We start from the raw sequence: 26,032 nt of genomic DNA, 5'->3' as shown, positions 1-26,032 counted from the left end.
GCGGTAATACCTGCTGACTCGATAAGCTGCCGTCTGTTCCCTGGCTGTGCAACACCCTCCCCGAGATTGACCTCTGGCGCATGCCGCCTTGCTTGGGGTTTAGCGGGGCTGCGCATGGATTAAGCCGGCGCCGCCGGGGGGCCACTATGCTCGGAGCTGATCATGCATGATGATACCTGCCTCTCTGCTGCGCCCGTCGGCTCTTGTCTGTTTGTTTGTCTGTGTCCTCTGTGTCATCTGGGGGAAGAATTTGGTGGCTCATCATGGGAACCTATGCATAATAATTTAGTCTGTGGAGTGCTCTCCGAGGTATAACCTGTCTAATGGGAGGATTATGTACAAAGTAGCTGCTTGAGTCAACATCTGTCTTTTTAAGGGGGTCTAAGCCAAACGTAAGTGTTTTCCAAAAGAACTTAGTTTCCACAAGAGCTGCTTCTAGACTAGCCTCGCTTGAATACGCAGTCACTTATTCCCACGTTACTAGCCATGTTAATGTGCACATCAAGCACTGGTTAAAGACGAGCGGTGGGTCCAAAATATATCAGATATAAATTTCAAAGGTACCCACCGTTGCATTAGGGTTTCACACACACGCGTGGCGGGGTTTGAAAGCTCTGTGTTGCTAATAAACATTTTAAATCATTAGTAAAAAAAATCACTGAGCTAGCCTTGGCTAAAATGGCTGTTTCCGCATTTTCACGCAGGAGCGCTGTGATTGCTGGCTGCTTTGTCACGTGCCTGGTGCGCCCAGCAATCACAGCGCTCCTGCGTGAAAATGCGGAAACAGCCATTTTAGCCAAGGCTAGCTCAGTGATTTTTTTTACTTGTTTATAAAAATGATTTAAAATGTTTATTAGCAATGCCGAGCTTTCAAACCATGCCGCGCGTGTGTGTGAAACCCTAATGCAACGGTGGGTACCTTTGAAATTTATATCTGATATATTTTGGACCCACCGCTCGTCTTTAACCAGTGCTTGATGTGCACATTAACATGGCTAGTAACGTGGGAATAAGTGACTGCATATTCAAGCGAGGCTTGCATCGCAGTCACGAAAGGGGCTACTTCTAGACCCGCTGCACAAGTGTCTCACTCTGTGCAAGGGAGATAAATAGATATCCCTCAGTTGCAAAGAAGATTTAGGTTACCGTCAAGTATTAATTTACAAGCGAGAGCCTTGTTTATTCTTCTCCCTCAGGAGTATTATAGTCAGAATATTTGGTTGTGACTCAAACACAGACGATAAGATGTCTCCAGAAAGCAGTCCAGCGAAAGCGTTCCATCCTTCAGGCACAGCAGGCGTAGGGTATTCTAGCTGTGGGGCCCGTACGAGAAGGGATCGACTCAAGACGGAGATGCGGCGTGCCACGGGGCTTGTGTCTATAACTCTAACTCTCGTGTCTTGTCTTTGTGTCGCGACAGCAGGCGTTGGCGTGTACCCCCAGCAAGAGCACATCCAACCCATGGTACCAGGCTGGCTGTACAACGACAGTCTCATCCCAGGTAAACGCCTCCTCTGGGGATACATACGACGTGTTATTATGTGTCTAGTGAAAATGAATGAAATGATGATGGTGAATAAAATGTATGTAGCACTTTTCTAGAACTCATTAGTCGTTTTACAACGAGGGGCTGCGAGACAAACAATATATAGACATAACAAACACAAGGACGGGGGGACGGGGGGGGGGAGTAGAAGAAGGCAGTGGTCAAGAGGTGGGTCAAGAGGTCGGATTGGAAAATATGATTAAATAACCTTGCTTTAGTCAGCGGTACCTTCGGCTTGGTCACTCGCCCCCACGGACACAGGTGGGAAGTCGGTGGGGTATGAGTCTTGGTTGTTACAATAGCGACATCTACTGGTCGGTCGGGGAGCCTGTTCCGCAGGGAGGGGATCTGGGGGAGATGGCGTGAACCTCCGCGTGCGTTACGTTCTCCCAGTGAAACTCCTCGCTCTCAGGTGAATAGAAGTGGTTGGCGACTCCACATGTATCAGAGGACACATGTGATCGTCTACACACCCTCCCCAGACCGACAGTAGGGCAGCACAACAACCAGGAAGGGAATTGGCAGAACGACTAGAATTGGGGGATGGAAAGGAAGCTAGCTAGAAAGGCAAAAAACAACCAAAAATAAACAACCTTGTTTTAGGTTTTCTAGCTGCTGTATTGCTAGACATTTTATTCACACTCTGTGGTGAAGCATCAGCCCCATCAAATAAAGTCTGTGCAATATGAGGTCGTATCTACCTTTTGGTATAATCTTCTAAGTCTCTAGAGGGCTCCTTCAGCTGTATTTTGTATCCGTTCATCAACAGAGATGTTCAAGAAGGTGCTGGAGTTCACCATGACCCCGGCGGGGATCGACACGGCCAAGCTCTACCCCATACTGATGTCCTCTGGTCTGCCGAGGGAGGCGCTGGGGCAGATCTGGGCCTCGGCCAACCGTACCACGCCCGGCATGCTGACCAAGGAGGAGCTGTACACCGTGCTGGCTCTCATCGGCGTGGCACAGGTGAGTCGCCCGCCGGCATCGGAGGAGATGATCCTCTTTACCGGCTGCACCCGTCAAACAAAGAACCACACGAGCCAGTTTTAACCCTTTCACTGCCACTCTACCAAAGGGTTAACCCTTTCACTGTGACATGACAAATGGTTAACCCTTTCACAACCACACTACACACGGTTAACCCATTCACTACCACACTACAGACGGTTAACCCTTTCACTACCACAATACAGGCGGTTAACCCTTTACAGACGGTTAACCCTTTCACAACCACACTACAGAAGGTTAACCCTTTCACTACCACACTACACACGGTTAACCCTTTCACTACCACAATACAGACTGTTAACCCTTTACAGACGGTTAACCCTTTCACAACCACAATACAGAAGGTTAACCCTTTCACTACCACACTACACACGGTTAACCCTTTCACTACCACACTACAGACGGTTAACCCTTTAACTACCACAATACAGACGGTTAACCCTTTCACTACCACACTACAGACGGTTAACCCTTTCACAACCACACTACAGAAGGTTAACCCTTTCACAACACTACAGTAGGTTAACCCGTTCACTACTACACTACAGACGGTTAACACTTTCACAACCACACTACAGAAGGTTAACCCTTTCACTACCACTCTACAGCCGGTTAACCCTTTCACAACCACACTACAGACAGTTAACCCTTTCACAACCACACTACAGACAGTTAACCCTTTCTCAACCACACTACAGAAGGTTAACCCGTTCACGACACTACAGAAGGTTAACCCTTTCACTACTACACTACAGACGGTTAACCCTTTCACAACCACACTACAGAAGGTTAACCTTTTCACTACCACACTACATACGGTTAACCCTTTCACAACCACACTACAGACGGTTAACCCTTTCACAACCACACTACAGAAGGTTAACCCTTTCACTACCACACTACAGATGGTTAACCCTTTCACTACCACACTACAGACAGGTAACACTTTCACAGCCACACTACAGAAGGTTAACCCTTTCACGACACTACAGAAGGTTAACCCTTTCACTACTACACTACAGACAGTTAACCCTTTCACAACCACACTACAGAAGGTTAACCCTTTCACAACCACACTACAGACGGTTAACCCTTTCACAACCACACTACAGACGGTTAAGCCTTTAACAACCACACTACAGAAGGTTAACCCTTTCACTACCACACTACAGACGGTTAAACGGCGATCTCTAGGCTCAAGATCCCCGCCTGGTATGGCCCTTTGTTTACTTTTTCTTTTGGTCTGGTTTATTATACTGTGGATTTCTCTCTTGGTAGAGCCGGAGATGTGGCCAGCAGTAGCAGCCCCTTCCCCTGTATCCACTGAAGTCCAATCCACACATTAGACAAAAACAAAAACTGTAAACAAAGCGCAGTGCCATGTTGTCCATGTTTTGCCTAGAGGTCACTGTTTGGCGACATTACAGATTCTACCTTTAAGTTTTCAGGTGAACAATGTTTACAAACGTAATTATCTTAAACCTGCAATAGGTAACTGATTCTAATTCATATTTTTTTGTGAATTTTGAGACAGCAGAATCATAAAAAGGTTGCCACTGATGATGAGTAGGGTCAGTAACCACCACCATAGCCCCAATACTGAGTTATGACTTCTGAAACTATAAGCATGACACAGGCTTCTGGCCAATCAGGGAAGCTGTCAGGGTAAAGATCCGTACTTCACTGGCCACCACGGTTGTCAATCACACTCACGGGAGGTGCTAGAGCAGAGAAACATGGCAGATGAAATAAATTATTTTGTAAAAAAAAAGAATAAGGTATATATTCTCAGACATTACATGAAGGTTTCAGTGTTAAAAAGGACAATATTCAGGCGGCTGAGTGGCACAGTGGGCAAGGCGCTCGCCACTAACGCAGGAGATGCTGGTATCGAGCCCAGCTCTCTGCGTTGCTACCGGCTGGCCGGCCGTCATACTAACACAATTGGCAGTGTTAGAGGGTGGGAAAGCCGGTGGGTAGGGATTGGACGTTGTGGACAGCGACTCCTACAGGTCGGTTGGGTGACGCCGGTACAGCGGAAACTGGAAGTATCGGGGGCAGCGTGAGCCTCCCACGCGTTACTCCCCGCCACTGAGAGTTTGAGCTGTTGCGGTGAAAAGATGCGACAGGCTGCCTCCTCGTGTACCGGAGGGGACACGTGATGCAAGGCTTCTATCCTCACTACAGCCGACCAGTGGGAGGCATAGTCTAGCAATGTTCAAGACAGGGGATGGAAGAATTGGAAATACGAAATTGGGATGGGAGAAAGAAAGAAAATGGGGAGAAAAAGTGGATTTAAAAAAAATACGTATTCGTGTGCATTTGACCGTGATCACGGATAAACAGCTCCTTTAGCAAGATACCCACAGCAGCTTTAACATGATGAGTTGTGCATATTGGTAGTTTGCTGTTTGCTTTCAGGTGATTAGATTAGATTCAAATGTAATTTATCATTATACAGCACAAGTACATTATGCCGAAAAGAAGCACAAGAGTGCACATGTAGCAGTAAAGTGCAACAGCAATATACAATGTACAGGTGATTAAACTGGGTACAAAATATACAAATTGGTATTACTGAGTAATAGTGCTAATCGGATGTATCACATTCACACTACATTCATTGACTTTACACCTGCCAATACATGGGATGTCCAGATTTAAAAACAGATCCATATGGTTCTTTGTCTCAATTTGTATAATTTTTTTTATTAAATTAGAATTTTTAATTGAATTTGAACTCTACAATTTTAAAAAGGCGTGTCATCAACTGTATCAAGCCTTCATGCTGATATTCCAATAGACCTCTCACCAGTGACGTGTTTCCTGGCTTCTCCCGCTGCTGCAGTTCTAGGAGAATGAAGGGACTATTAATAGATCGCTCTTAGCTTCGTCTGCGTTTCATGCAGCTTTGTTTCCTGTGAACAAAGCCTTCTAAAATACATTTCTCTCTCTGATGAGGGGGGGGGGGGGGGGGGGTTCTTGCGTTGTTCCAATAATTCCTTCATTTCGATCGGAGGGTATGTGTAATGTACTGTGTAACTTATTCCGTTGGTGACGATCAAAGCATAAAAAAACATGAAGCGTTTAGTAAAATGCACGTATTGCTGCATAGCATCGTTTTCTGGGATTAGACAAGATTACTCTAAAACTATACTCATATTCACCACGGTATAAAACGGGAATGTATGGATGAAAAAAATATTCCTTTTTCACAAATTGAACGATAGATACTCGATGTCAAATGGGCAATATTATTATATCCATAGCTATAATATATAATATAGTTTTAGCCCTGCAAACACCGCCACATATTCGTATACTTTAAAGCGCTGGCCTTTCAACAGTAACAGTAAACAGCGCCCTCTGGCGCTGAATGAGTTAAGAGATGTTACCTGGAATCATAAAACATCTAAAAACATTTGATGACAGTAGTACTAATACAGTCAAATACATAGAATCATTAATTCACTGCTATCTTTAAAACATACTGCTCAACTATTAGTGTGTGCAGGTGTGGTTTGTCACCAGCCACTCCTTTAGTTGTGTTTTAAAGGTGCTGAGCGTGGGGCATTCTCTGATCTCAGGTGGCAGACTGTTCCAAATATTGGAACAGGTCAGATAGGATCTCATCATAATGATGTAAACGTGTGAGAGGTCTATCGGTATATACCTTTATGGTAGTATACCAATAAATGTTCATGGGAGCATTAGCTAGTGTGATCTAGTGTGTGGACTCTATTTTTTAATATTCTATTTTTTTTTTTAATTCTGTCCAGCAGCTAATATTTATTGTACTTTTTGTAAGTGCTTTTGTAAACCTTTTGCATAGCTTTTTAAAAACCTTGCCATGAACTCCACGTTAAAGTTAGACAGACTCGGTTAGAGAGACGGGGACGAGAGAGATGTTCCTGGGGGCTGTGGGCGGTGTGAGCTCAGGTGAATCTGGACTGATGCTCAGCTCAGTTCTTGACGGCGGCCTCTGACCTGTCACCGGCACCCCCAGGAGAGTGCCAACGTGGCGCCGGCTCCAGACGAACTCACAGCTGGCATGTTAGGCATAATGAGACATCTTTTGTCATGGAAATCTGGAGAATCCTGCATCCTCTTCCAGTGTAATGAAAACAACTCCATCTGTTGAGATGGAACTTTGCTTTAATGAGTGAGTTTTGGCAAACATCTCATTCTTTGTCCTAATTGAAGGATATGTTTTTCAATGTGTATATAATGTATATATATATCGGTGGGTGACAGCATCTACTCAGACGGATCTATAGATCTTAAAAGTAGCCGGCAGCCAGTGTGTGTCTCCACGGTAGCAAACAGGGTGTGTGAATGCCAAGGTCGTCAGCAGGTTTGTAACCAAAACATTGCACTGAGAGCAGGCAGGTTTGGTCAGAGAGAACTAGGGGGATAATATCAACATCGCCGTTGCTATAGTGATTTGGGTCAAAGAGCCGTTGTCAAAGACTGTGTGTCACACAGTAACGAGAAGAGGGGGGCGGGGGCCTGTTGCTATGGGGAGAATGTTATGAGGGGTGAGTTTAGGGGTGGACGGTATAAACGGTATACGGTATAAACGGTATGAATTTGCTCTACGGTATGGATTTTGACTATACCGTGTAACCGGTAGAGCAGCTCTAAAAAATATTTCACTCGCATTTGCCCCTAAAAATAGATAGAATTAGTCATAGATAATAGATATGTGCGAACTGGAAAAAGTTATTTAGGAGGCTTCGCGCAGTGGGCGTGCTAGCCCCTACCGCACGCATGTAAACACGGGTCTAGTAGTCTAGTGGGACGGGACACGGGAGGACGGCGGCGTCTCCCTGAGCTAACGTTAGCTTAGCTACCGTTACAAAATGACCCAGTCAACTATTCACTTTTAGTTTAATACATGATGAGGCATTGTCTAACCGAACGGTATCTAGTCGGCCAGCTACCGATAGCTCCTGACATCAACAAACGCTCCACAAAGTCTAGTAGAGACGTGTATGCTACCTGTTAGCTCATGTTAGCGCAAGTTAGTTCACCGTTCAAAACGAAATGTCCCATTGAACTAAATAATTCACTGAGGCGTTGTATTAACGTTATATATCCGGCTAGCAGTAGCTACAGATATCAATGTCTTATAACACTGATTCGATGCGTATTCGAGCTGAGGGCTTGCTGAGCACAGTTAAGTAACGTTATACCAATACTGGGTCCAGGTGCAGCGCCGGAGAATCCTGGCCGTAGCTCTGCTCGAGGCTACTCGAGTATAGGTCCAGGTGCAGCTCCGGAGAATCCTGGCTGTAGCTGGAGGCTACTAGAGTACACACAGACAGTGGAGCTTGTTGCGTGGTGGCGATGTCTCGCAGATAATACAAGTACAAGTCTAATTATATAATATATATATTTTATAAAAAAAAAATTATATAAAATAAAATAAAAAAATTTTTTATCAAAAACGATGATACCGTGATATATACCGTTACCGTCTATGCTTCAAATTATACCGTGATATAAATTTTAGACCATACCGTCCACCCCTAGGTGAGTTCCTTCCGGGGTAAGTTTAGACTGAGATACGACGCCCAGACAAGCAGACGCGTTGATCAGAGACTTTCATCCCTCCCCACCCTCGCTGGGTGGGGGAGGGGAAATAGTGACACATCATCACTAGCTTCGGCTAACAGGAAATGGTGGTTGGCTACGACGAGAGAGAGAACCATTGGATTAAAGAGAATTAAGACTGAACAAGGAAAATACAGAACAGTGTTTATGAAAATAAACATGAGGATCTAAGGAAAGAGATCACGTTGCAGTGTCGTTTCTTATGACTAACGGATGTACTAACAGGGGTTGATACAGTGGGTGACAGCCAATGTGAAATATTGAAACAAACACAACGCAGAACAGGGAGATGAGATTACCGAAGAATCCAACATAGTGGACTGCATTGAGGGTTGAATTTTTTTGATCCTCCAATCACTGTCACTTTTTGTCCGAAGGAAGCAGCAGTTGTGATTGGAGGATCAAGAAAAGAGAGCAGGGTTTCAGATAGGTCAATTGGATGAAAGAGGGCCACTGTACTTCCTGATAGCCAAAGAGAAGCTGGGGCTATTCTCTGGCCTTGCTCCACAATGGTGGAAAGAACTTCCCACCATACAGTTAGGACAGACCGAAAATGTCCCTATTCGTGACGTGGAATCTCAGCTGCGTCTTAAACCACATTGTCTGTGTTTCAGAGTGGCCTCCCGGTGATGAATGTGGAGATCCTGAACCAGTTCCCCTCACCGCCGCTGCCCAACCTCCCCGCGCTGGCCATCACCATGGCTCCCGGCATGCCGCAGCACCAGCAGCACCAGCACCATCAGCACCAGCAGCCCATGATGACCCAGCCCCCGGTCTCCATGGCGATGCCCACCCCGGCACCGTCGGTCATGGCCATGACACCTTCAGCTCCTGGCAAAACACTCCCTTCCACCAACTTCATCACCAATTTCCCCCCAGCACAGGTAACTACCAGAGCTAATGTACTTGACTCTACATGTTGCAATGCAATCCTAAATCTTAAAGGATATACAATTCTGGGTATTTTCTGCCTAAATTCGAGCGTTTATGTGTAGTATGGAGTGACTTATATGTGTAGTATGGAGGGATGATTATGTGTAGTATGGAGTGAATTATATGTATGGAGGGATTATGTGTAGTATGGAGTGAATGATATGTGTAGTATGGCGGGATGAATATGTAGTATGGAGTGAATGATATGTGTAGTATGGAGGGATGAATATGTGTAGTATGGAGTGAATGATATACTGTATGTAGTATGGAGGGATGAATATGAATTGTAGTTGTCCTGTTTACCTTGTTTTCAAGTGCACTGATCAGGAGTAGCACTCCTAATTGCATTGTCTCATGTACAATGACAATAAAGCTTTCTATCTACTACTCGCTCATATGCTGTTCATTTGATGAGACTTTTGGTAGGAATCTATCCGTATAATGCCATATTATGATAGAAAGACAAGTTGAAGACGACTGAAATCTTGTACCCAAACCCTTTTAATAATTCTTAAATGATACATTCTGTCTTTAGGCGACCAAAGCAGATGACGATGATTTCCAGGACTTCCAGGAGGCCCCCAAGGCGGGAGGGGTAGACCAGTCCTTCACCGAGTTCCAGGGAGAGTCGAGCTTCTCCAGCACCACCACCACCACCAGCACCACTACAGTACCACAGCTCCAGAACAGGTACAGTTTGGCCAGGTCACTCACTGAAAAGCAGATGTTTCATCTCAACAGGATTATAAGCATGAGATGTAATTGCTTTTTATGAAAAGAATAAATGTAATAATAATCAATTACAAGAGGAACCAACAACAAAGCTGCCTGGGGAAAAAATGCAGGTTTCTAAATTGCCTTTATGCCTATTTGCACATTGAGCACATTTGCATTTGTTTAGTATGTAAAATGTATTGCAATTACGAGGGTATAAGTAAGGCATAATGCACAACGAGGTGTGTGATTATCGAAAATTATACCACAGTCTGGGTGAATACCCTTTTCTGATTGGCTTGCTGCGTTAAAATCATTTAATGCACACATTGCTCGGCTCAAGTTTAATCACTTGTTCTACACGCATCTGCTACCCAACCTGTAACCATAGCAACATTAAAGAGCACAGCTGTCAACCCTACTCGTTATCAACACTTACTTGTTATCAACTGTGGCGAGCACAGCTGAAAATGTACGTATGCTTTTATTTTATATTATAACAAGCCTTACTGTCAATAGCGGTGCCTATCGTTGACAAATGGTGAATATGATTTGACAGTATATTTGACAACAAGGCTCGCTAGCTATCCAGACATGTCATTGTCACCAAATCAATATCAACACTTTCACAACAAAATGGCAGGCCGTGTGTCAGTCGTAGCCTCAGGTAGATAACCTCGGCACGGCAGCTGGCTTTGCGAAGTTGAGTTTATGCACCTGTGCCTGAACCACAGCGGTTCGGAGTCGGACCAATCGGCGTCCTTTGAGGAACTACTGGCAGCTACGGGCGTGGCTTAGGGTTAGGCCAGGGTCGGCAACCTGCGGCTCCGAGGTTGCATGCGGCTCTTTAGCCAATCAGCTGCGGCTCCCTGGCCCATTTTTTTTTCTTTTTCTTATTTTGGAGATCGATGTCATACTGTGACACTGAAATGAAAAAATATTTCATCAACTAAGATATTTAGTCAACAAAAGGCTTACCTGTGTGCCTGATATGTGGTGCGAAATTTGCGAACAACGAAAAATTTACTTTTTATTTTATAGACTTTCCACAAATAAGGGAAGGACTCTAATAGAGCTGCATAGTTCAGGGTTTTATTACAAAGTAGGTCTACAGATGCCAGTGTTTTTTCTCCTTTTCTGTGTTTTATTTCAAAGTAGGTCTACACATGGTAGTCTTTTTTCAAAGTGGACTACTTTTTATTTTATAAATGTTCCACAAATAAGGGAAGGACTCAAATATACCTGAAAAGTTCAGGGTTTTATTTCAAAGTCGGTCTACAGACACCAGTGTTTTGTCTCCTCTTCTGTGTTTTATTTAAAAATAGGTCTACACAGCCAGTATTTTTTCTCCTCTTCATAAGAGTTTGAGGTTTTCCTTTGTTATAACAGGTAAAAACAGCAATAAAAAGTCAACATTTTTCTTTTTGTTGCTTTATAATCCCATTAATGCAACAAACTGTGTGCTATAAGTATAAAGTATAATAAATCGCAAAGTACTTTGGGTATGCAATTGTCAGGCGTTTTATGCTAAATGTGGGGTATGCTTGGGGATATATACAATTTTAAGGGTAAATAGGTTGTGCGGCTCCCTGAGCATTTTATTTTGTGGGACGGGGAAAAGTGGCTCTTTTGATAGTAAAGGTTGCTGACCGCTGAGGGTGTCATCCAATCACCTGCCAAGTATTTGGACTTAGATAGCGATACCAGTATCACGATACCGGTTCTAAAACGATACCATGGCAAAAACCTAAAATATCAGGAAAACTAATTGAATATAATAGTAGATGACAGAACATGGGCGGCTACGTGGCGTAGTGGGCAAGGCGCTCACCACGAAATCTGGAGACGCTGGGCTTGCTTTCAGTTTAGCTGGTCGTCCGTACTAATACACATTGGCCGTATTAGGGGGTGGGAAACTGATGGGTGGGGATCGGGCGTTGTGGACAGCGACTCCTACAGGTCGGTTGGTGCGCCTGCGCAGTAGAATCAGGAAGTGTCGGGGGCAGCATGAGCCTCCCACGCGTTACTCCTCGCCACTGAGAGATCGAGCTGCGCAGGTGAAAAGATGCGACTGCTGTTACCTCAAGTACCGGAGGGGACTTGTGCTATGTATGACTTAGTCCACATTGCAGCCGGCTTGTGGGAGGCAAGAAACAGCGTTCGTGACAGGGGAGGGTTGAATTGGATGATACGAAATTGGGATGGGAGAAAATATAGAAAATGGGAGAAAAAGTGGATAAAAAAAAAATAGTAGATGACTGAACATGGAAAACATTTTATAAACAGTGCCGACACTCTTGACGCGGAGAGAGCGCACGCAACGCTCTCACACACACACACACACACACACACACACACACACACACACACACACACACACACACACACACACACACACACTGCTTTGATCATGCATCCACTCAACTCATAGAAAATACAGCATCAGGCTATTATTCTAAAAGTATCGACACCAAAGTAGCGGACCGTTTTTAACAGTTGGGTATCGTGATACTTTTCTAGTATCGGTGTATCGTGCGACCCTACGGCAGACCCTCTGGCGGGTCAGGTTATGAAGTGGAGTCATTGTGAATTGCATTGGTGAGGATGATGGGATGTGCGACAACTGTTTATTTGAAGGGAGTACACAAATTAGCAATTTGTGGCCGTTAGGCCCATCATACAGTGAGGCCAATCTCTTATACAAATTAGAAATGTGCTTTCGCGATCACTCACTCATATTGTTTACCCATAGCTAGAATTATACTCAAACCCAAGAGAGGTTATTTTTAGTCGACTCATCCCGCATGATATTTGTCTTCCCTCGCTCCGTCGGTCTCTGGGACCGCAGCATCGCTCACGGACTCTTTAATTGCCCGTGCTGGCTCTCTCTCTGCATAACAATGACTCAGGGGTCAGGGCTTAATGCATTAATTTCTGCGGACAGCAGATGAGCTCGTTTTCTTCCATATTACTTTCCTGAACCCGTGTGGGGAGAGTCTGACCTGACGTGGCAGAGAGAGCGAGAGAGAGAATACAGAACTACACCCAAAAAGAAAAGTCTTGACTGTTTCAACAGTGTATCACCAAATCCCCCAAAGTCCAAGATCACTATCTAATTAAAAGTGAAACCACAAAGCCTGCGGCTGTGTTGGCAGGCACACTCGGGCAGCAGAGGAAGCGGCATTGAAGCGTATTCTGTTTGCTGCAAAGTGGGATCCCCTGACTCCCCTCTTTGGTTTGGTTCCCGTGTGTCTTATCGGACGTCCAGTCCAGGCTTCTCAGGCTTTGTACCGTCTTCACTTGGTGCGTTCGGAATATATTAGTCATGGGCGACGAGGCGAGTATCATCCATATTTGATGTGCAGTAAAGAATAAATACATTAAATATATATTATTTTTATATATATAAATAGATCCGGCCATTTCAGGGTGCCAAAGGTATTTTTGGATTGATTAATGTCCAGATAACATGCAATATTTTCCCATTGAAGATGCTCCATGTAGGGTTTTCACTAAATGCACGACAGTAAGACCATCTGTGCTGCAGTACAGCACAGCCATCTGGTAGTAGATGAAGCTATAGTGCTGTATAGGGCTCACCGTCGATTTCTTTTTGGAATTCGAAGCTTCTGGGCCGAGATTCGATTTAAATTCGAAGCTTCGAGAAAAAAAGAATTATTAATACTTAAAAAAAAAAAATTATATATATATATTTTTTTTTTATGTTGTGGGACTTGTACAGCACTTTGTTCAACTTTGTCAGTGCTGTAAAGTTTAAACCTTTTTAAATCTTAGACAAACTAAACACTTTGCCTGCATGAAATATTGTAAGCCGTCATTTGAGGCTTTATAAAAGCAGCACAATGAACACAAATCTGTCAGTGCTGAGTCCGACCTCATCTTAAATAACAAACAGCATTGATTGTTGTAATTAACACTTTAATCGCCGATGACGTGTTTAGACGTCATTCCTCGCCATGCTCATTCTGCCGAAGACGCCGTAACTCGTCTTTGATATCAATATTTCAAAAATCTGTGCTCGAAATCATATTTCTCCTCCGGGGACCTGAGATGTACAGCTGAGCTCCACTCAACTCTCTAGCGGTTCAAGAGCGCCATCTGGTGGCCGATCGGCCGATTGCCAACAGGAAGTGACTCGTCAAACAGGAAGTGCTCATCCATATTTCGTCCGGGCACTCGCGATCATTAGCAGGACTCTATCTCAACACACTGGATAATCAATCGCTCGCCCTAACTCGATAAACAACGTTATTTGGACGTATATAGTATTATACAACCTGGAAATGGTTCATCAGTATCAACATCCCATAATCGAAAACTGTCTACTCCAAGCTGATCGTCCAACGGCGCGAGGAAGATACAGTGAGTTTCAACGTTATTTTCTAACGTCTTCTATACTAACTGATCTGATGATCATATGACCCACACTAGATGAATGGTATAACGTTGCCCACGGAATTATAAACGCCCCCTCGCCCATCCGGTCAATATCAGATGATACGTAGTAACTTCTAGAAGTACCTCCAGTTGAAATTTTTCATCTGGCACCGATCGCTACCAAACTGTATTTGATCATCAATATAATGCATTTGGGGCTATAAATCAAGTTCTGGAGAAAGCTGCAGAAAACGATAAAAACATACTTATACTTTAGACCATATTTAGTATGAATATGTGAATGAAAAAGTATATCGTTGCTACACCCTGAACAATGGATATAGGACATTGAATGGGCCATAATAATGTCAATTTAGCAATAGAATTTAAAAAGTTATAGCCCTGCAAAGAAGGGGAACTTCTCCATAGACAAATAGAGCTGGCTAGGGATGGTAAATTATGAATTTAACCATGGCGATCAAAGTGTTAACAAAGAGAGGCAGAGTTGATTTTGCAAAAAAAAAATATATATCAAAAATATATATATAGCCTATAATATAGGCTATATATATTTTTGATATATATATTTTTTTTGCAAAATCAACTCTTTTGTCTACAGCACTAGGGCTGTCTTAAATACTTCGAAGCTTCGTTCGATGGGCATGGGTTTCGAATATGAAAAAAAAATTCGATTATGTAAAAAAATATATATATTATATATATTTTTTTACATAATCGATTTTTTTTTTCATATTCGAAACCCATGCCCATCGAACGAAGCTTCGAAGTATTTAAGACAGCCCTAGTGCTGTAGACATGTACCATACCTTCTGCCTTAGCAGATTCCATGTTCTCTCTATCTCTATCCATCTCCATCTCCATCTCCCTCTCTCTCTATCCTCTACCTCTCTCTCTCTCTCTCTCTCTATCCTCTACCTCTCTCTCTCTCTCCTCTATCTCTCTCTCTCCTCTCTCTCTCAAAAAACAGATCAGAGGCTACCATCACATCTCCACTATCCTATCTCAAACCCCGCCCTCTTTTCTTGATCACAACTTTTGCATCCCTCGGACAGACCGGTCAATAGCATTGTAATAAATGTTCGCCACTGACTGAGCCACAATACGTTAATGCAACAATTCTACATGTTACCCTCCGATAACGTGGTTCATTGTCATACTGAAGCATCTGTGAACCAGTCAACCACCACTACTCTCAGACTAAGAGCGCGTACCCATCGGGTGGAACGGTAGCCGAAATTCCACCTCGCTAGACCGATGCCTTATATTTGAGTTTAGATTAGATTAGATTTGATTCAAATGTATTGTCATCATACAGTACACAAGTATATAGAGGGGTTATATGCAGGTATATTCAGACAAATAATATTTGCAGCGACATGTCCAGTTGAGTGTCGGAACAGAGAGGAGATGTATGGCGTCCCTGCTGACGGTGTGTGTGTGTGTGTCTCTTTCTGCAGTGCCCCTTCCATCCTGACACCGGTGTCTGGCTCCTCCTCCACCTCCGCCTCCTCGGCCTCTGATAAATACGCCGTCTTCAAGCAGCTCTCTGTGGAGCCGCCTGCTGAGCCCGCAGCCCCTGCCTCAGGTACCTGCTGCACACCTCACCCCCCCCTTGGGCCCTTGGGTTCCCAAAACACATACTCTTTTTAATGCATTTGTTTATTTGTCAGGGACAATGCAAAAGAAAACATTATAGCAAGTTACAATCACAAGATACAGATGCATGCATTGCATGTAGGATTTCTAGTCGAGGCTAATTTGCAATCCTTGTCCCTGGTTAGGCTTTTCTACTTAAAATCATTACATTATCCTCATTACCAAAAGTGCATTAGTTAAAATGAGCACATATTTAATAGTGACATCACATGATCATACAATAATTACGATAATTACATCACAGTCATTTTACGTATGTGTGTGTGTTCCCTGATTCATGACACTATATGTGTATGTGCATAAAATGTATAGGTGTGTGTGTCCATATGCATGCACTTACTGTTATAGCATGTTATTAGCAAGAAACATGAAATGGATATGGATTGAACATAATAGTCACACGGCGGCCATTTTGCTCTCATGTCATGCTCAGGTTGGGAACAGGGTGGAAAGAAATCCCAACCTGAGCATGACATGAGAGCAAAACAGCTGCCGTGGGAATAATATGGTCACAGACCCAGCAGCACATAATTAGCTAACCGTCCATAACTGTCTATACAGCGGGTGAGGAGATGAGGATGATGAACGCCAAGATATGATGCTAAAAGTCATCCTCTCATTGTGCTAGCTTCTAGTAGAATAATACTTCAATTGAAATGACCGCCGGGGACCCCCAGACCTCGCCTTTGAGCACCGCTCCCCGTACACACGGCCCAAACGTATGCCTTCCTTCCCCTCACCCCATCAGTATGTGCCCTCGCACAACACACCAACCATCTGTACAATCATAGCCCGTGTGTCAGACGGGTTACATATTGCATGCCATCTGAACCCGTTGTGGTGTCTTTGTTTTGATTCAGATTTCGGAGACAAATACAGTGTGTTCAGACAGCTGGAGCCGCCCGCTGACAGGAAGCCAGCAGGTAAGGAAGCCCCGCCTTCCTCCCCGGGTACCGGACGACGTCATTATGCTCATAAAAACACCAGGGTGGGGGGGGATCGATACTGGAATTTCGAACTTCGATACGATACCTTGAAAAGTATCGATATTCGCTACCATTTTCGATACCACAGGGAAAAAGGTTCAATCTTAAAATGTAAAAAAAAAGAAAAGAAATAGTTGCTGGTTGATTCTCCTCAGCTTCTCTCTGGTACTATAAGAGAATATAAATATAACACTTTTAAAACCCTTTGTTTATCTTTAGATCACACATTTAAAAATAACTGTTCATCTCACTTCAATAATTTTTATTGCAGAACATGGTATTTTCTCAAGCAGACAGATGTAAACACTGTAATCTGTGTTGCATGTACCTGACAAACTGAACTGTTTGTATTACAGTCATATTCCGACTTAACTGAATGCACATGTGTGTGTGGACTACTGTACTATTACAGGTATTGAAATGAACAATGCAACTTCCTTATACAATTTTTTTTATGAATAATTAAATATCGATATTTCGGGAAATGAGTATTGAAACCGTTTTAAATATTCAGAATCGATATGTATCGATTTTTCGATATTTTTGACAACACTACCATGCACACACACCAGGGTGGGGGGATCGATACTGGCTGCTGGACACACGCTGGTCACTTCTCACCTTCCTCCCCAGTGTCTGGTGAGACGTTTTGTCTGGTCAATGAAAAATGTAGCTCCCTGCCCTGATGCGCGCACGAGCACACACACACACACACACACACACACACACACACACACAGACACACACACACACACACACACACACACACACACACACACACACACCACACACACACACCACACACACACACATTCTCTTACTCTTACTTACCTCACGTTCTCACACACATGCTCTCTTTCTCTCCCTCTCTCTATCTCTCCCTCTTCTCTCTCTCCCCCCCTCTCTCTCCCTCTCTCTGCTCACTCACTCACTCACTCACTCATTCACTCATTCACTCACTCACTCACTCACTCACTCACTCACTCACTCACTCACTCACTCACTCACTCACTCACTCACTCACTCACTCACTCACTCGCACGCACGCACGCACGCACGCACACACACACACACATGCATTGTCCTTCAGCTAACCGAATCCCCATAGCCTCTTAGCTGAGCTACTGAGGGGACATATCTGTCCCTGGGACAGTCCCTGTATCATGCAACAGATGGCTAGAGGAGAGGAGACACTTTCAAGGATACGGTCTTAATGGGTTTTAATGGGCAAAGAGGAGTAGGCCATTAGTGTTTTATTGCCTGGATTGAGGCGAGAGTTAACTCCTTAAGTCGAGTGACCACCTCTTTTCACGATCGCATACACGAGAGCAAAATGGTGCTGCGTGTGAATATGAGTCAGTTATCAAGGGAGAGTAGTGTAGATTTCATTAACACTGAGAAGCAAGCAGATACCTTGGTATGGTTTGGACTAAAGGCGGTCTTTGGTTTGCGCGCCACATTCATCATTGATTCGGGTATGTCTCCTGCTCCCCTGCCTCACTAGAACAGCTTCTGATGGGGACGGCTGCTCCCATGACTCCAGTAAGTCCTGCTTGCGGTGACCTTTCCCCTCTGTGTGATCTGGCTCCCTCCATCTGCATAATGACTCCATTAGGTTGCTCTTCTCAGCCGTTACAGGAGCATTGTGTGTGTGTGTGTGAGTGAGTGTGAGTGACAGGGCTCATCTACAGTGTGAACATTTCGCTCACATTTGCGACAAAAAATACATGTGTGCGAAGCGGAAAAGTAATTTAGGAGCACATGTGCGAGACATCCTACCAGCTGACCATTCAATGATATTTTCCCCCACTGCATTTAGGTCAGTGGTTGCATTGACTCAACTACCAAGATCTGTTGCTTGGACCAACCAATCATTAAAGATAATAAAAATAAAACGAAAAGTCTTCATTCGTTTCACACATTGCAACGTAGTTATGCAGCAACACACATGCATTTTCTTTTTCGGCTTGTTGATGAAATTTCCTCTCTGCGCTTGACCCATCCTGTCGCCCTTCCCCCCAGAAGCAGACATTGGTTTAATAAAAAAATGTCTGCAGGGGAAACCCTTGCGAGCACAGGGGGAGAACACGCAGACTCCACACAGAAAGGCCCGGGAGATACCCCACCTGGGTACCTGGCAACGTGGCAACCTGGTCCCCAAGTGGGAATCGAACCCAGGACTTTGTTTACTTTTGGTGGACCGTGGCTAGCGGTCGGTGGCTAACAGCAGCAAACGCTTGAACATTCGGCTGAGTTTCACAAAAAAGATGGAATACAGCGAAACACAATACCTGCAGCAAGAGGATTTCGTGCAAGCAAGGAAGCACAGCCAATATGACAAAGCATTGGCTTCAAACCTTTGTTTTCGACGTGTTGCGGTCGCCTGCGGTTAGCGCTGACGTCAAAACACTGCTAACGTTGCACTCGGGTTATTATCTCCTGTGCTGCACAAGCACTAACGTGAAGAGAGGTCTGGCTATGCTATGCGAGTCAGACGCTCGAGTGTAACATTATACTGACAGGTTGACATTCGTCTTTTATATTAGAGGTACCAAAACAAACGATAATCGTAGATGCAAGTTCACAAAGCCTACCACCTCCAGTTAATCCCCAGACACCCTCTATTAAAGACATCCTTCACTTTAGCTGTAAAGGGGAAGATGAGCACAGAGAGAGTGGATGAACGTCACTGAGCAGTGATTTAAGGTGAACATTCCTTGGCAACAGTTGTCTCCTTCCTTAGGTAATAGTAGGGCTGTCCCCGACTAAGGATTTGGTTAGTCGACTTTGATTGGCCGAAATTAGACGATAGTCGACTATAAAAAAAAAAAAAAAAAAAAAAAAAGTACAATTATATATATATATTTTTTGTATTATTCCATTTGGGCTGTGGGGTGCTTAATGTCTGAAGGAGTCGACTGAAGGCTTCTTGTCCTCTGCAAAAGCATGCAATTGGTCCACTGATGGATACATCTTGGTATTTGTCTCTAGTCTAGTGTGTTCATTAGATGGGTTAAAATCCTCGTTAGCGTTAGCCACGCTTCTAGGCCTCTTTTCTTTTGGAAAGAATGACATTCTTTTTTTATATAAAAAAAAAGTATTTTTAATTTTTTTTGCATTCGACTAAGAGGTAGGCAGTCGACTATGGCTCCTTTCGATCGATTAGTCGACTATTCGACTAATGGGGGTCAGCCCTATTTTGCTTAATAGATAAGCAAAATGCATTATCATCCACGGCAATATTAATGAATTTAATAAGCCTCCTTTGATATATTCCTCTCATAATGCATCAGAACAGGATGACACAAACTAAAGTCTTAAGTTACAGCAGGTTATGAGAAGAATAGACCTTCATGTCATGGTTCACAATTTACTGACGATGGGCCTAAATCTGCCAAGAATGAAAGTAGAATAGTGTTGGTTCTTGATGTTACATTTTCTCCCCCACCACAAATATTAGAATCGGAACAGAGATTCGATAAGAACTAGATTCGTGCGTGTGTATGCGTGTGTGTGTGTGTGTGTGTGCGTGTGTCATACTGTTCCTCTGATGTGGTTCAGCAGCAGCCCCGACACCAGTGGAGTATCTACTCGTTTCTCTTTTCCTCTGTGGTTTACTTCATAGATCTTTCGTCTTTCAAAAAGCCTGTGATTTTTTGGAGGAAGAAGAAGAAAAACGGCTAAAGAATAAAGAAAAACAAATAATCTATTCCAAAAACTCCAGCCCACTGCTCCAAGTTGGCAGCCTTTTTCGAGTGTGTAGGGAGTTCTTCTCTCTGACGCACGGCTTAATCGTGTCCTGCCCCAGTTTGGGACTGACTTCTCAGTGCATGTTCTTGGTGTGTGTGTCTCTGTGGTTCTCTGCGTGTGTCTCTCTGTGTGTGTCTCTCTCTGTGTGTGTATGTGTGTGTGTGTGTGTGTGTGTGTGTGTGTGTGCGCGTTTGTGTGTATGTCTGTGTGTCTATATGTGTGTCTCTCTGTGTGTGTGTGTATGTGTGTGTGTGTGTGTGTGTGTTTGTGTGTGTGTATGTCTGTGTGTGTCTCTGTGTGTGTGTGTGTGCGTGCAGTGGTGTGGGCTGTTGTTGTCTGTCTGTCTGGACTTCCAGGCCCAGGCAGCACACAGCTCACAGAAATGTGCCACAGTGTGTGAGAGGGAGAGAGAGAGAGAGAGAGGGGGGAGGCGTAACTAATCCAGCCATTTCTCTCTCTCTAAATTAAATTATCTCTCCCCTCTCTCCCTCTCTCTCAGGATTGTGAAAATGAGAGAAAGATTCAGGCGAATACAGCCGATGCTATACTGTGTCACGCCGATGTTCCCCCCCGTCTGTGTTCTAATACGTTGATTGTCTCCCTCCGTGTTCGCAGGGGAAGGATTCGCAGACTTCAAGTCCGTCAGCGCCGACGACGGCTTCACAGACTTTAAAACCGCCGACAGCGTCTCTCCACTAGAGCCCTCGGAGCAGGCCAAGATGTTCCAGCCCGCCTTCCCCTCTGCCTTTCCTAACTCTCAGTCTCTCCAGCAACTACCACAGCAGCAGCATCAACAACAACAACAACAGCAGCAGCAACAACAACAACAACAACAACAACAACAACATCATCATCACCAGCCGACAGTGTCTCTCTCTCATCCTAAAAACACTCTCAACATGGCCGACCTGGACCTTTTCTCCTCCATGGCCCCCTCCGCCCCCGCCCCCCCGGCCGAGACCAAGCCGGGCCCCTTCCCCTCTGTGTCCGCTCCCCCCTCACTAGTGCTGCTGCCGCCGGGCGGAGCCAAGCCGGGCCCCTTCCCCTCCGTGCCCGCGCCCCCCTCACTAGTGCTGCTGCCCGGCGGAGCCAAGCCCCCGGGAGGAGGGGCCGACGACTTCGGCGACTTCGCCCTGTTCGGCTCCTCCTCCGAGGCGGCCCCGGGCCCCGCGGGGGGGGGAGGAGGGGGCGCGGCGGCGGCGCCTCAGGACGACTTTGCGGACTTCATGGCGTTCGGCAGCTCCGGCGGCGAGCCCAAGGGCGCCGGGGGGAGGGGCGAGGCCTCCGGCCAGCAGCAGCAGCGTCCGCCGCAGGGCTCCGACAAGTACCAGGTGTTCAAGCATCTGTCGCTGGAGGGAGGCCCCGCCCCCAACGACGACGCCAAGGAGAGCGTCGGCAGCGGCTCCTTCTCCTCCCTCCGGAGCGAGGCGGACGACTTCGCCGACTTCCAGTCCTCCAGGCTGTGCACGGCGCCGGGCGACAAGGTGGCCGCCTTCAAGCAGCACAAGGAGGACTCGGCCTCGGTCAAGTCCCTGGACCTGCCCTCCCTCGGGGGCAGCAGCGTGGGGAAGGAGGACTCCGAGGACGCCCTCTCGGTGCAGCTGGACATGAAGGACATGGGCGGAGACCTGAAGCACGTGATGTCAGACAGCTCTCTAGACCTGCCCGGCCTCTCGGCCCACCAGCCCCCCGCTGCAGGTGAGGAACTAGTGCGCTTGCTCTGGTGAGAGGGGCCCCCCCCTGCCCCATCCAGTCACACCACACCAAACCAACCAAACCCCTGGGGGCCCGCGGCGTCCTCTTCACCACCCCCCCGCTGTGCCCACTAAACCAGGGGGGGGGTCAAAGGGCACGTTAGTGAGGTCCCGATTTACAAGTGAATCGTTACAAGTGAATCATGCTCAAACACTCAGACACCATATACACCATTCACAGCATTAGAGCATCTAATCTTTCATCCCATGTCCTTTGCATTTCACATTCATCAGCATATTTATTTATTTATTTGTTTATTCACTTATTTATTCACTTATTTATTTACTTCTCCTTCCCCCCTTCCTTTCTTCTTTCTTTCCTTCTTTCCTCCCTGACTCCATTCCTTTCTTCCTCTCCTCCTTCTTTCCTTCCTTCTTTCCTTCCTTCTTTCCTTCCTTCTTTCCTTCCTTCTTTCCTCCCTTCCTTCCTTCCTTCCTTCTTTCCTGCCTTCCTTCCTTCTTTCCTTCCTTCCTTCCTTCCTTCCTTCCTTCCTTCCTTCCTTCCTTCCTTCCTTCCTTCTTTCCTTCCTTCCTTCCTTCCTTCCTTCCTTCCTTCCTTCCTTCCTTCCTTCCTTCCTTCCTTCCTTCCTTCCTTCCTACCTTCCTACCTTCCTTCCTTCCTTCCTTCCTTCCTTCCTTCCTTTCTTCCTTTCTTCCTTCCTTCCTTTCTTCCTTCCTTCCTTCCTTCCTTCCTTCCTTCCTTCCTTCCTTCCTTCCTTCCTTCCTTCCTCCCTTTCAATATATTATGTTTGTTATTGTGCCATAATGAGCGATACATGTATTATGTGTGTATTTTATCCCAGACAGAAAGGACGGGGCCTGGCCTCTGCCTCTACATGTATTCAGTATTTATTGATGAGCGAGAGCGTGCAGACATGACGCAGACATAGTTCACGTGTTGAGGTCCCCGCTTCCGTCTGTCTCGTCTCTGTGGCCCCATCCGTGTCTCCATAGCAGACAGACGTCCCCTCAACGTAGCCTCTGTTTTTGCCGCGGCCCGTGTGTGTGCGTAGGTGTGTGTGTGTGTGTTGACATGGCGAGTGGCAAGAGTAAGGGGTAGAATACAGACGGAACGCGGGAGCCTATTATGGTGATGAGCTTCCGCAGGGGAGAGAAATTGTGTTTACTCCGATCACCGGCTTCACCCCAAAGTGCTGCAGCCCAAAGGCTTCATCCCAAAGCCGTTATTCACCTTTAAACTGTTGATATTTCAGTCTGCACTTAAATGCGTGCCAAATCATGCCGTTTTGATGAGTCCGTGAAAATGGGAAATAGTTTCTGTAGGACACGAGGGAACGTCTTGTTCCTAAGCCGGGGAGATTAGTGTTTTTGTGAGAAAGGGTGATGAGAGTTCGGCTACACTAAAACAATAGATTTGTGTGCAATATTACCGGTAGGCCAGAGAGTGTGTGTGTGTGTGTGTGTGTGTGTGTGTGTGTGTGTGTGTGTGTGTGTGTGTGTGTGTGTGTGTGCGACTGCGCGTATGTGTGTCATGTCTGACAAACCTGTTTTTGATCATCGCAAGCTAACCCCCCCCCCCTTTCAGTGTTCTCCTGAGTAACCATACAGCATTATTCATCTTCCTCATGCATCATCATGACCCTCTCATAACGGGACGTTTCATTCTCCCGGTGGTGTCCTGCCACTTCGCCGAACCACACTGATCACCCTGACTCTGTTGGGTCCACCTTTTTCTATTAAACCTACAGTATCTGTAAGTTTGCCTTCATAATCTAAGACCCCGTCCCTCTCAGAGCCCCTCCCCCAGCGCCTCTTCTCCAGGGGGGGCGGGGGTCATCGTTTATTCACAGAGCATATCATCTATCCACGTCACGTCTCATGTTCCACACACGCCTGCTACGCACGGTTGACCTGACTCAAACTCGCCCTCTTTTCCTCTATCCGCCCAATCGCAGCGGTCGCTTTCCCCCGGGGGGAAACGGCGGTCGTGATTGGAGGGGCTGGAGAAAAGAGGGGCGGAGCTCGAGACGTGTCAATTGCATCCCTCACGGGAGACGTGAGAGATTATGTTTGTTTGTTTTCTTACGTCAACATTCTTGCACTCGACTGTCTGCACGGTTTTGCAGTTATTTAGAAGATTGATGTATCTCAGTATATAACATATCAATCAGTCAATCAGTCAAATGGGCATGTATGTCACCTGAGGAACTGGTCCTTGAGTTTCTTGTATAGCATATTAACTCGTAATGTAAACAAACATCCCCCATTGCCTTATTTCTATTTGTGTGCGACGGAGGAACTGTGGGTTCGACGGGAAAGCAGACACCTCTCTCTCCATACGGAGAGAGTTTGATGGAACTGCAGCAAAACAGTTAGGCTGCCGTCGACGTGACGGTGAGCTGTCTTAGCTTTGATACATTCCGAGGACGCTTTTAGGCCACAGCTCCTTGGTAAGGTTCCCCTCCCGGCACCCTGTGTTTCTCCACCCTCTTGTTCTTGGAGAGCCTCCGGGGGACTTGAGGTTAAACCACCTTTTCCCCTGTTACTCTATGTTCCCGGACACCAAGGTCGATCTTAAAGAGACAGTAACTCTTTTTCTCCCCCCCTCCAACGCCCTGATGGGCCAATCAGAGCAGCTACATGTGACTGATGGGCCAATCAGAGCAGCTACATGTGACTGATGGGCCAATCAGAGCAGCTACATGTGACTGATGGGCCAATCAGAGCAGCTACATGTGACTGATGGGCCAATCAGAGCAGCTACATGTGACTGATGGGCCAATCAGAGCAGCTAGATGTGACCGATGGGCCAATCAGAGCAGCTACTTGTGACTGATGGGCCAATCAGAGCAGCTACATGTGACTGATGGGCCAATCAGCAGCTAGATGTGACTGATGGGCCAATCAGAGCAGCTACTTGTAATCGATGGGCCAATCAGAGCAGCTACATGTGACCGATGGGCCAATCAGCAGCTAGATGTGACTGATGGGCCAATCAGCAGCTAGATCTGAACGATGTGCCAATCAGAGCAGCTACTTGTAATCGATGGGCCAATCAGAGCAGCTACATGTGACTGATGGGCCAATCAGAGCATCTACTTGTGATCGATGGGCCAATCAGAGCATCTACTTGTGACCGATGGGCCAATCAGCGCCGTTGCACTTGCCAGGTGTCCCGTTGTGCGTCAGGGCGTGTGGGTCCAGGGGGGGGCTCTCCGAGAACATGCCTCAACATACCCCTCCTGCCTTGCTTTTTTTGCTGCAGTGTGCCTGCTTTTTCAATTTGTGAAATTGACAAGAACGTATTATAGGATGCCATCTTTTCTGCATAACACTATTGCAAGTTGTTTTTATCCAAGGGAGAAAAGAAAAAAACATGTATACATACAGATTTAATAGTGTATTTTTACTACAGGAAAATGAACTCTTATTTTGAAACTAGATAGACTTCCTGGTCTTGTTCTTGATGTGTCGACTGTATAAATTAAATGTAGCCTATTTATTAAGATATTATAATATTTTGGGGCTGAGAATCAAACATTGTCGTGGTGTGTAATCCTGATGTGCTTTCATCGAGGCGCACGTTAGCCCGCTATGACAAACAATCACTGTAGCAAGAGAAAAAGGATACTGTCTCTTTAAATCTATTTTAGCGCCTGTGATTGGACACGGCCAAGGCCCGTTCTGAG

General features: G+C 45.6%; 1 protein-coding gene across 8 annotated transcripts in view; it reads left to right on the top strand.

Moving 5' to 3' along the window:
* synrg (synergin, gamma) overlaps window positions 1–26,032 on the top strand; it is a gene marked incomplete at its 5' end in the record, with an annotated part of 108,928 nt that overhangs the window by 33,315 nt on the left and 49,581 nt on the right. For 5 of the 8 annotated variants that reach the window (XM_084331212.1, XM_084331211.1, XM_084331210.1 and 2 more), the window contains 7 exons: window positions 1,421–1,501; window positions 2,316–2,512; window positions 8,785–9,054; window positions 9,639–9,793; window positions 15,694–15,821; window positions 16,753–16,815; window positions 21,244–22,326. In XM_084331212.1, the coding sequence (XP_084187338.1) occupies window positions 1,421–1,501; window positions 2,316–2,512; window positions 8,785–9,054; window positions 9,639–9,793; window positions 15,694–15,821; window positions 16,753–16,815; window positions 21,244–22,326 (1,977 nt within the window). The remainder of the gene's footprint in view (window positions 1–1,420; window positions 1,502–2,315; window positions 2,513–8,784; window positions 9,055–9,638; window positions 9,794–15,693; window positions 15,822–16,752; window positions 16,816–21,243; window positions 22,327–26,032) is intronic. The other 3 variants (XM_084331213.1, XM_084331208.1, XM_084331214.1) reach the window with 1 other exon arrangement.

The sequence above is a fragment of the Notolepis coatsorum genome (assembly GCF_963971535.1).
Source record: "Notolepis coatsorum genome assembly, chromosome: 1".
Taxonomy (NCBI): Eukaryota; Metazoa; Chordata; class Actinopteri; order Aulopiformes; family Paralepididae; genus Notolepis; species Notolepis coatsorum.
The sequence above is the reverse complement of the archived record's forward strand: the minus strand, read 5'-3'. Positions and strand labels throughout refer to the sequence as shown.